This window comes from Leuciscus leuciscus (genome assembly GCF_965113295.1).
Source record: "Leuciscus leuciscus genome assembly, chromosome: 5".
Taxonomy (NCBI): domain Eukaryota; kingdom Metazoa; phylum Chordata; class Actinopteri; order Cypriniformes; family Leuciscidae; genus Leuciscus; species Leuciscus leuciscus.
The window spans coordinates 3165409-3178339 of NC_138729.1; the positions used below are offsets into that span (position 1 = coordinate 3165409).

The 12931-nt window shown below is 38.5% G+C and overlaps 1 protein-coding gene across 3 annotated transcripts in view; it reads right to left on the bottom strand.

Annotated features, from left to right (window-relative positions):
- The window catches only part of pappaa (pregnancy-associated plasma protein A, pappalysin 1a), a 115793-nt gene that overhangs the window by 86531 nt on the left and 16331 nt on the right, over positions 1-12931 (bottom strand). For all 3 annotated transcript variants that reach the window (XM_082170498.1, XM_082170497.1, XM_082170499.1), the window contains one exon: positions 4632-5130. In XM_082170498.1, the coding sequence (XP_082026624.1) occupies positions 4632-5130 (499 nt within the window). The remainder of the gene's footprint in view (positions 1-4631; positions 5131-12931) is intronic.

Sequence of the window (12931 nt, forward strand, 5' to 3'; positions counted from 1 at the left end):
AAACGAACAGTATTTATATCGTTTTTACCTCTTGAACACAGCTGCGTCCAAATGATCTGAGAGCGCGGGCGGGTATAGATATATACACTAGATGCCGCATTGGCTACAGTTTCGCAGCCAATGCGACATCTAGTGTATATATCTATACCCGCCCGCGCTCTCAGATCATTGTGTACTTACGATGGGGAATTGTTTAATTTGGACGATGGGGAATTGTTTTAATTTGGACTCTGTGCATGCTCTTTGAGACAGGGACCATAGACCTGCATTATATGACTGACAGACAAGAACGGTTTGACCTAAAAATATCAAAATTGAAACTACAGCGGAAAAAAAGACACCTACATCTTGGATGCCCTTGAGGTAAGCTAAAACATACCAAAATTGTATTTCAAAGTGAACTATCCCTTTAAATTCAATAGTGTGATATCATATACATCGACTTTATATCAGCCTCCCCGCTCTCTAAGATATCGGCATCAGCCATAACATTTTTTTTAATAAATCAATATCGGCAGACCACTAGACTATAGTATATGTTGCGTTGATCAGTGAACAATATGTAATTGTGCTAGAGCCAATGCATTACTAAGCTAAGGAAAAACACACCCTTTATATATGAAGAGGTCAGATGCAAAAGCCTCTAAGTGCCATCTGAAATTTTCTTCTAGAATGATCATTTTTATAAAGCTTGTTTATTTAAGTTAAATAATTTCACTTAAATGACAATGCAAATTACCTATTAATTGTCATTTAAGTGAAATTATTTAACTTAAATAAACAAGCTTTATAAAAATGATCATTCTAGAAGAAAATTTCAGATGGCACTTAGAGGCTTTTGCATCTGACCTCTTCATATATAAAGGGTGTGTTTTTCCTTAGCTTAGTAATGCATTGGCTCTAGCACAATTACATATTGTTCACTGATCAACGCAACATATACTATAGTCTAGTGGTCTGCCGATATTAAATGGCACTTAGAGGCTTTTGCATCTGAACTCTTCATATAATACTCAAATATACACCCTACAGAGCATTGAGCAGTGTTGCTGCCCCGGATTGAAAGTTAACATGTGCATTGCTGAAGTGCCGTCTGACAAACTGGAAAATGCATTTTAAATTTCAGCTAAAAAATTATCATATCATTATGTAATTGATAATTGCTTTCACTTCTGAGTAAACATGCCTATCCCCATGGATAACAAGGTTCCACTTCCTATTGCATAAAAAGACATCTGCCTCCAGACTCTCTATGTTACACATGTGCTGAGGTGTTGAAGAAAGAAGTCTCAGAGAATGCCATCATCGTCTGCTCAGCCTCCACCCTTCAACAGAGCTTCATCTGTGTCTTATTAATGCATTGTATCATTGTATCCTCAACTGTTCTGAACTGGTGCAGCTGATGATATGTCATATGATGTCATGTGAGCCAGACACTCTTGACAGATCAACAGGCCCGCCAATATGCTTATGGCATAAATATATGTTGATGACATGGTGTGAAATAAGTTAACATGTCAACAGAATTGCACTTGCAGTTCATCGGTCAAACGCTGACTCAGTTAAATGTGTGATGCTACCATCTGTTTGCACCTCAGAGCATTCTCTGTGTTTAACTTATAGGAACCGTGTTGAAGTTATAGACGGGAGAGAGAATGAGAGAGGAAGAGAATGCTCAGGAAAGCTTCCCATTCAGACAGTACTTCGTTTAATAAAAAGCCAACCTGGAATTCTTGACCAAAAAGAGACTCAATACTTGTTGGAAGACTTCCACAGAAACGCATCAAGACTTATGAAGTGCTCGAAGACAAGAGAAAGCAGCTATTCAAGTGACCTCCTCAAGAGAAACACCATACGCAAGCAACACAAGGGTTTTCTGCAAAAGAACAGACAAGGTTTAGTTGTTTTCTGGGAAAACGGCTACTGATGGTCTTAAATGAGATGCCCACATCTCACCAGGCTGTCAGGAGTTCTCACTAAACAATCTACGTTTCAAAGAATTCCAGTTCCACCAGTGCCCGCATGTAGTCATATTTCCGAAACCACAGAAGATTTGGTTTTCCTTGTATTTCTAGGGATTCAGTTGTGGATGATAATACTACATTAATAAAGTGAATGCACCGACGAAGATAAATCATTAGTTGGGTTATCCCTAGTTGTTCTGGTTGAAAAATTATGTCAATCACATATAAAGGAGATCAACTTATAGTGGTGAATTTAGAGAGAAACTCCAACATTTCCACAGTGCAAATCTTCCTTCGGAACATGACTTCGGGTAAACAGGGATTACTGCGGTCAGCTATGACGTCAAAAGCTCTACAGCGGTGTATAGCACATGCACATTCCCTATGCAACTTGCAACTGGTTTACATATAATCTAGGCCAAATTCTTGGAACGTTATGGTCCGAAACCAATTAGGAGTTAGGAGGATATTCTAGGAAACGTGAGACCGTGAAAGTTGCCTACAGAAGTGGTTATGAAATAACCTTGTTCCAAATGTCACCTTGTTCTAAAAGATCTAGTGGATCTAGAGTTGACTTACTCTCCAAAATCTAGAAATGTCAGTTGGCCTCCATGCAATTTGCTATTAAATGTACTTATCCTGTAAGCTGGATAAAGCAATTTCCCAGTGAGATTAAAGACTATGGGGCACAACTTCAAACCTATGTAATCATTGCATTATTAACTGGTAGGAGGGTGGAGCTTCTGGAATGCAATAACCAGTGGACTTGACACAACCGTGTCATGAGGTGAGAGTCTTAGACCAAGGGGGACCTGGTTCCAGGAGGCTGGGGCCCCTAAAGCGGATGAGTTGGCCAGTTGTCTTGGCCTCTTTCTCATTGGCAGGGGGGTCCTGTCAACTCAAAGCAGGGGTGCCCTTTGAAGCCATGAGAGCAAAGAAGGCCAGGTCAGGAAGGGGAATAGCAGATGGCTGGGGGAGTTCTGAAGGCCAGTGTCACACACATGCAGGGTCAACCCAAGAGTGATTTACTTCTACGTATATTCCAGAGCTTCAACCCTACTCTCAAATTTCTGAACAGACCTTAACGTTCCATATTACATAAATTCAAAACCGAAGGCTTTCTATTCAAATTAACGACCGAGTGCCAAGTGAGAGAGACATGGGTGACCCAAATTAGGTAGAGGTGTCAGAACATATTTACCAAAGATCAATATCTCTCTTGGATCAGAGCTGAGGTAATGAATGCATTCAGCATGGGAACTCAGAAGAAGTGATTATAATTGATTCAGATCTCAGAATCAACGTCACTCAGAAAACAGACTCTCAAAGCCAGCTGTGAGTGGACCACAGTTTACTTGAGCCAAAACCTTACCTACCTCAGATCAAAAACATGTCTGCTTTATTCAGCTACAGTGTAGTGAAGAAAAAACTCCTTTAAGGTGGAAAAAGTGGGAAAAAGTGCCTATTAGTTGCATCTGCAAACCTGCACCATGCTGAGTTGCATGTGTTTATACTAGGTATTTAACGTGGCTGCAGGTGGAAAGATTTGGTCAGTGGAAGAAACTGAATATTTGCTAAATAAGCTTTTCTAACATATAATCGAGGCAAAAACTGCTGTCATGTTTGAGGTTAGTTGCAGTGACAGATGAAATTAGGTGGCTTTCTCCGTTTCTGAATGCGACAACTGATGCAAGATGTTTTGTTCGGAATAGAAGTGATGCACAAGTTAATGCACAAGTTAAGTTTAAGGTACTACATTTGGTTTGGATTCATTTGGATTGATGAATTTCTACAGTAAACCAACAGTATTACAACTAACCCCATGTTACAACCATCCCCGATCTCCTCTACTATAAAATTGGATGCAGGTGTGCAGAAAACATTCTGCACTTTGTTGCTCACAAAAAAACAAAACAAAAAAACAATAGAAGGGTCAGCATTACTGAAAAAAATTGTCTTTGCAAAGATAATCAATGCTGGTAGTAGATAAATCTTGGACCTGCACATTTTCCACAACTATTGGAAACACTCTGGAACGTTGTGCTACTATATCAGTGCGTGGAAAGCTAAACCCTTAACTTCACATGCATCCAGAAGTGGCCAATACAGAAACGCTGACCAGAGACCCAGTATCTGGCCTTAAATGGGGAAGCGTTAGTGTAATACTGCCCAAACCAGAGATGCCCAGTCGAGGCCAGAACAACCTCAAGACGGCAGAGCATGTTAACTGGCATTCTGAAGCCAGGCGCTGGACTGAAATCAACCAGCAGCTGCATCCTTCTCTTTGTTTCTCTTGGCTTCTTTCGAGAATTGAAAAAGTACAGAGACACACCGCAATATTTGAGCAGGGATTTGCTGTGCCTTATACTGACCAGGCACATTTCACACTCCAACTTTGAATTACGTTACTTTTGTTCTATGGTAAAACAGTTCCAAATCGAAGACAAGCTCCAAAGTCAATACGACTTTTTTTCTGGCAGGACAAGAGTATCTAAATGCTAGCCAGGACCTAAAATCATGTAATGACAGAAAATAATTAACCAGGAATACAGCAATTTTTTTTTTTTCAAAGACCTGTTCCCATCTTCACAGTAAGATCAACACTCATTAATTCATCAGGTGTAAATGAGCAATTTGTAACAGCATTATTGAATCCAAAAGACTCACCTATCCACGTATTTCCGTATGGAGTCCCTCAGGATGATGCCCTTGGGTGCGTGCATGAACGGCGGCTGCCGTAGGAGCCGATAGTGCAGCGGCTCGCATTCTCGACACAGAGGACAGTCAGGTTTGGACGTGAGCAGAGTAGCATCAATTTCCAAATGTTGCTCCATGGTGAAAAACTGCACTCCGTACACCTTCTCGTGCACATCCAGCTTGATGGTCAGGGGTGTGTCGCAGAACAAATTGCTGGGACCCAGAGACAGGTTGTTGCCACTTATAGTCAATAAGATGATATTGTGGATGGCAGGCAGAACTGTTTCCTCCTGGGATGAGAAGGTCACCCACACCGTGAGCGAGTCAGGGATAACCGGATGAGCAAACTCCAGCTGTAACATGCAGCCTTGCAGAGGGCAGGGAGGCGGCACCATGCGCAGATCCATGCCGTTATGCGGACTCCACGTGCGGACGCTGGGCTCGCATGCCTGCTCCACATCTGGTGGTCCTAAGAAATGCATCAATTGCATTAAAATCTATTAGAGTATTTCAAATCAATGTTCAGTTTGAGAGAGTTTTAACTTGTGGTACGCCATCTCTTTTACAATATTCCTTTACCAGTTAATGACAAGAAAGGCTACTGTTTACGATACAGATAAAAAGGGGACTAACTTGAGGCTTCCCGATTTCTACTGTTTATCTTGTTCAGTGAAAGAATAATAACTCTATGGCACCCAAGCCAAGCTTTTGCAAACAGAGAGCCTTACATTTCATGGATATGATCGCTTCCTATTGCATACAAATATTGAATAAAAAAATAAAATGAATCCAAAAAATTCTAAAAGGTATACCTTTAGGGGTATGACATCTTGTCAATGTGGTAGTACCCTTAAAAGGTCAACTTTGTACCTTATTTACCCTTAAGAGTTCATAGTAGTACTGAAATGGACCTTCCAGGGGTTGACTAGGTACATAGTTCTCTTTTTCAAGGAACTACCCCAGTGACAAGTTATTGTACCCCTAAAGGTTCGAGTGTTGCAATGTTTTCTGACAGTGTACAGAGCTGATGTAGTAAACATTTCGAGGAAACATTGCATCATATTATCAATAAAATAAGGCCAGTATCCCAGTACTGTGCAGTATCTGAAGTGGAGCAGGAACAGTAAATCACTAGGTACAGCAGAAAAAGGAGTCATGCACAATGAGAAACGCAGTCACACACTTGATGCATGTTGTTAAATCTTGTCTGTCCATTTCTCCTCCACATTCTCTCTCGTTTCTGTAGCAAGAACCAGAAATCCGAGCGACCTGAGGATGAGGCCCGCACAAGGCTTTCGATTTCAGCCTGGCAATTACCTCTCATGTGCTGCAGTCCAGCCATATTTGGAGTCAACAGCAACTCATTTTACGGGGAGTGACGTACCCCAACATTCATCAATTGTGGGGAGAAGCCAGGGCACTGTAGACAGTGTGTTCTCCTGCTTTTCCTTTGTGCACTTCCAAACTGGAAACAGCAAACTCCATTTGCTAACCTCATTTCTGGGCAGTGCACAAAATTCCAGTGTTTAATCAACTGAGCACTGAGTTTTTTGGCTTTCCAGGCCACATCATCTCAACACGTTTATTATTGTGAGTATGTGTGTGGCCAGAATAGAAGTAAACATACAATAAAAATGTCTTCGATACCGCAGGTTTACGTTCTAACCTTGCTTACGCTGCATTTGACCGGCCACAGAACTTTTCAAGATGGGAGCATATCTTCTTGCAAGCACATTTAAAAAAGAGTGCCTAAACGGCTGTAATGAATGTATTCATCAGGTAGTCATTTCACAAGTTGAATAACTGTCATCTTTTATCTAAATGACTCCATGGTGGACTAATAACCCTGTCCCGGAGGTATTCAAGTCAGGGTTCAGCCGCCACAGCAGCGGTGGGATGATTTTCAAGGTGACCTGACAATTCGCCCATGAATTAGTGCCTTGCATTTTCACTTGATTAGCTAATACCATCAGGGTATTAGCTTGTCTAGGAAAGTGCTCATTCATGGAAAAAGAGAGAAGGTTTGGTGGTGGGGGGGGGGTTATATGGCTGAAAACATCCCGCTTAAGGTAATTGCAGTGCGTTGAACTGTGAGCACAGGTTTGCTTCAGTATGATGATGGAAAAAAGCCTAGTGAAAACAGCTGAGGTCAAGCTGAGTAAATGATACTGATAAACAGTAAACAGATTCTGACTGAAGTGAGCTGCATATTTCCTACAGCCATGTGACTGATAGTGGCCAGGATTATAAACTCAAATTAAAGCCATAAATAAACACCCTTATTCTTCACTTGAGATGAAACAAAAGTTAACTTAAGTAAAGTAATATATATATATATATATATGCCTCTAAGTGGCCTCTAAGTGGGATCTGAAAATTTCTTCTAAAATGAGCATTTTTATCAAGCTCGTATATTTAGGTTCAGTTTTTTCACTTTCATGACAATTATTAGGTAATTTTTATGGTCAGTTATTTCACTTTAATGGCAATGAAAATAACCCTATTTCAAACGTTTGAAATAGGGTTTCAGTATTTCAAACGTTTGAAATACTGGCTAAAATAAAATGTGTGTATATATATATATATATATATATATATATATATATATATATATATATATATATATATATATATATATATATATATATATACACACATTTTATTTTAGCCAGTTGCCAAGTCAACATTTCTACTTTGCATTTCCTATAACAATGTACTAAGAGATATCTAAAACTGAAGTGAAAATGGATTTTGGATAGTTTGAAAAGCACATTTGGAGGACTTTAAAATACTCTTAGGGGATTCATGCCTTCACCACCAAACTCAACATAATAAATCAAATGTAATACCATATTATAACCACTAGATTGCCAACTAATATAGCCCTACATTTAAAGAGGGTTGTACAATACCTTGCTGCTGAAAACAATGTTTTCAGACATAATTACTTCCTTTTATAAGGTATTGTATTTGGATATATATATATATATATATATATATGTGTGTGTGTGTGTGTGTGTATAGTCATTATTAAAGAATACTTTTGTCAGTTTAGATTATTTTTATTGTTTAAAATGTTGAGTCTTGAATGAGATCAAAGGCTCAATTAGACAGTTTAACAGTTACTGTATTTGAGCCATTAGACTCAACATTTTTAACAACAAAAAAGGTATATCTTCTATGATGTGCATTGTCTGATTTAGTTCAAACATGTGCTGTTTGTTCGTAGAGGCTGATCACATGGGTGTGTCACATCATAGCGCCACCTACTGGCAAAAGGAACTGGAATGTTTATACTGTGATGCACTCTCCCAGTGTGGTGTGAGAGTTACAGCATGTTTCCTGATTGCCACCTTTTTTATTTTTGTATGGTACAAATCTTAAAAAATCTGCCAAATGCCACCGTATACTAACATCATAACAATTACCCCACTAACCACAGAAGTAGTACAAAACCCTTAGCGTGATGATGACCACGCAATGTCCACAAAAACACAGACAAGCAAAATATGCACAACCAGTCAAACGTTTGAAATAATTACGATTTTTCTATATTTTTGAAAGATGTCTTTAATGCTCACCAAGACTGCATTTCTTTGACAAAAATAGTCAAACACAATAGCACTACAATTTAAAGGACTGTTCCCTATTTTACTATATTTATAATATAAATGTAATTTATTCCTGTGATCAAACCTGAATTTTCAGCATAATTACTCCAGTCTTCAGTGTCACATGATCATTCAGAAATCATTCTAATTTTATTTTTCGTGCCGAGTTATTATCATTTTTTATTGGTGCTCAATTATTGATAATGCTTCTTATGATTATCAATGTTGAGAACAATTTTTGTTGCTTAAAATTGATGTGGAAACTGAAACTTTTTTCATAATTCTTTTTAATTAATTGTATTAATGTGAAATATAAATTTTTGTAACTTTAAAAATGTCTTTACTGTCTTTTTAGGTCACTTTAATGCATCCTTGCTGAATATTTTATTTTTTTATCTAAGCCTAAACTTTTTTCAGTGTATCACGATTTTCAGCAGCACAAAAACAATGTTTTCAACATTGATATTAATAAATAAATAAACAAATAAATAAATGCATCAAATCAGCATATTAGAATTATTTCTGAAGGATCATGTGACACTGAAGACTGGAGTAATGATGCTGAAAATTCAGCTTTAGCCATTACAGGAAAAAATAAAAAAGATGTTTTAAATTGTAAAAATATATCTCACAGTTTTTATTGTTTTTACTCTTATTGACATTGAGACTTCTTCCAAAAACATAAAAAAATCATAATTATTCCAAACTTTTGACCAGTAGCGTACATCGGGTATATATCGGAGCACAAGCACGGAGACGGAGCACTGTCTGTTTGTGCCATGATTAAATCATGCCTCAAACATCTGGACAAATTGCTACAAAATGTAGATTGAGCAGATGCAGATAGACTGTTAGTCATTAAGACATGAATCTTTTTTTCTTTTCACTCTTCAATCAGCCCAACCAACCCTTCATTCTGCTGGTCTGCATCCGTTGTCTGCAAACGGCACAAACCGCATGTGATTTTCTGTGGCCTAAAGTGCCAAGAATGGGTTTTATGTTTTCCCCAATCTGCAGTTTTTTCCCCCCCTTTCTAACTTTCTCTCGTGCTTTTTTTTTTTTTTTTTTTTTTTGCAATAATTCTCCCGGCCATAAAGATTTACGAGAGAGGCACTCCGACTCATGAAGGTTGCGAATACAAACAGCAGGAGTGGCTTGAGGACATGAGCCACAAACCCGGTGAACTCCAGGGCCGGCAGGTGGAGCGGCAATGCCATCGGGAGAAAAGGGTGGACGCTGCAAAGAAGCACAAACAAACAGATCGCCAAGCAGCTGTGCTGGGGTCTTCGGGGCACGTCACGCAGGATGAGTACTGGCGTAAGAGGGGTGCGTTTAGGGGACTGAGATTAACAGGGCATCATTCCAAGAGGGAAAACAGAGAGCCGTTTACACGCTGAAGCAGCGGCAAGCCCAGGCATGTCTCCGCAACAAGTGTTAATGTTTGTGTGAGAGAGCGCGTGTGTTTATTTTTAAAACTGTGAACGTGTGCTGCCTAAAAACAGAGAGCCATATCAAGGAACTTATAAATTACGGCCCATCTCCAGTCGTAGAACGTTTCAGTAAAATGATGTGTTCTGAAGCGAAGTGCCCTCTGATAAGGTTAACAGCAATCGCTGACCCGCATCCATCACTGTCTGCATGAGTTCATTATCATCAAAGCAGGATTTTGAAGAGGAAACACTCCTCCAATTGATAATGAGCCTTTCCATCTGCTGGAGATATAAATCAAAACCGCAAGACACCATCTCACCAAAAAGGCATGAACGAACGCGTCTTGACCGTGGGAATCGTTTTAATTGCATAGAAATGCAATGCCTCATGAACTTAAAGCGCTAGAATTTGAAATGTGATTTGAATTACAATACCGGACATAGATATTCATATATATCATTTTGAGGAATACTGAATCTGTTTTTGTGCATGTGAGAGGAGTAAATGCATGCTCACTTTAGTCTAGAACTATAATAATCATCATGTTCACACACAGCGCCTCTGCACTTACTCACGATTCCTCTCAACATGAGGACAGGAGAGCTGTCAGTCAATACATGGGAAAACAAAGTAACTTGCGTTGGGGGTAATTGCATTGCAAGTAATGCGAGTTAAGTAATCAAATTACTTTTACACATTCCTTTTAAATTTTCAACAAAACATCTGAGTTACTTTTTCAAATAAGTAACACAAGTTACTTTGTTTTCCCATGTATTGACTGACAGCTCTCCTGTCCTCACGTTGAGAGGAATCGTGAGTAAGTTCAGAGGCGCTGTGTGTGAACATGATGATTATTATAGTTCTAGACTAAAGTGAGCATGCATTTACTCATCTCACATGCACAAAAACAGATTCAGTTTCCTCAACATGAATATAAACAGTAAAATGCAAACTCAGAATAGTTTGCAAACCTGCAATAATTAAACAAATAACAAAAAACAAATATACTTTATGTATTTAATCTCACTTTATTAACCAATGTTTTTGCTGCTGACACTAGATGATCCAATTCAACCGCACTAATAAGTGTGTTTTACTGCTGAAGTAAGAGGCTGCATCTGAAATCGTACTCTTGAGTGGGCACTTATTTTGAATAAGTAATTACTTAACGACTTTAAATCGAAAAATTTGAATATCATGCAAAAGTTCATGTATTTCAGTAATTCAAATTAAAAGGTGAAATTAATATATTATATAGACTCATTACATGCAAAGTGAGATATTTCAAGCCTTTATTTGTTATAATATTGATGATTATGGCTTATAGCTTATGCAAACCCTAAATTCAAAATCTCTGAAATGTTGAAAATTTTCATAAGCTGTAAGCCATAATCATCAAAACTATAGCAAATAAAGGCTTGAAATATCTCACTTTGCATGTAATGAGTATATATAATATATTAGTTTCACCTTTTAAGTTGAATTACTGAAATACATGAACTTTTGCACGATATTACAATTTTTCGAGTTTCACCTGTAGTATGAATTTGTGTAGTATGAACGTAATCTATTCATAATCCTCTCCCATGCACTTCAGAATCTCACTACAAGAAGTAGTTCATCCCGGTACTTTTTCCTACTCTTTTATGAGTACTGTGAAATATGCGATTTCGGATGCAGTCGGAGTAATGACATTTCTTCTCCCGTGTCCTATACTTCTGTAATCCAGAATGGCAGCTGGAAGCTTTGTTTGAGCGGCGCCCTCTACAGTACAGGTGTGGATGTGCACTTCCTTCAGCCTGAGGCTTATTCATTTCACCTTCGTCTTTACATTTGCCAAAAATAGAACTTTTGTGTTTTTGTTATTAAAGCAATCAAGCAAGCACAGCCCAGGTGAGGAAAGGTGATATTACTTTCAATAAAAAGTTACTAAGTAACGCAGTAAGTTACTTTTTTAAGAAGTAACGCAATATTGTACAGCATTACTTTTAAAAGTAACTTTCCCCAAGGTTTGTAATAATAAAATAAAAAAATTCTTTTGAAAGAAGTCTCTTATACTCACCAAGGCTGCATTTATTTGATACAAAACTGCAAGACACCATCTCACCAAAAAGGCATGAACGAATGAGTCCTGACCATGGGAATTATTTTAAACGCATCGTCTCATGAAAGCACCCCTCCAAACAATGACCTTAATGCTTTTAAAACAGCATTGACTTGACCACAAAAACATATACACTATATATCACCGGCCTAAACTCCCACAAGAACCAAGAATGCTCTGATTTGCAGAGTAAGAGCATACCTAACACAATGCTATTTTATGCCAGCCATGCTCACAAACAATAATTAATAAAGCAGCTGTCTGCAAATTCTGGAGCAGCACAGCTGTGTAGACTATTTATAAAGGAAAAAATTTCCATCGCCAGCTAACTGTTCACTTAGCTGTTCACAGTTACACAGTTACACTGAGAACAAGCAGAAGACATATCCAGAAAAAAAGACACAAAAATAGAGAAAAAGGATGCATTCATTCATCCAAGATTTAAAGTGTTGTTAGAGATCTAGGGGTGCTTTGCTGAGATCAGTGTGAGAAGCCAATGTCACAATGCCCTGACATGGTGAGGAATTATTTAAAGTACACATCCATTAAATCACTCTTCACTACACTGGACAAGAACACTGTAAATCACCAAGCCAACGATGAGCCGAGGGTTGATTTCACCATGGCCCTATCAGAACATTCCTCTGTTTGTTTCAATGAGCTCTATGTTACCTGGAGAAAGCCTTCCATGCAATTCATTCACTTCAATGGTAGTTGCTCGGCTGGCACACAACAGCCACTCGTTATTCTACATGGGCACAGACTTTGAAAATCCCATCATGGCAACGTTAATGCCGCCACAATAACACACATAGACCGGAATCCTTCACTGGGATCCTGAACAGGGACGTAAACCAACAGGGAGTAACTGGACCATGCTAACCCGCCAAACATCGACCCCATCGGTTTGTTTGAGGACCCTCACATTGAAAAAAATCACATTTAGAGGTGAGAGTTTGAGAGAGGACTACAGTGTTTGAGACGTCTGTCTTTGGGTAACATGAACAGAAAACTTTTTGCTGTAATTTGTTTGTAAAAAAACAAAACAAAAAACAACAACACTGAATTATCGAATGGTTCTATAAGAGGTTTACAATAATTTCTCTCAATATCAATTTTTTCAT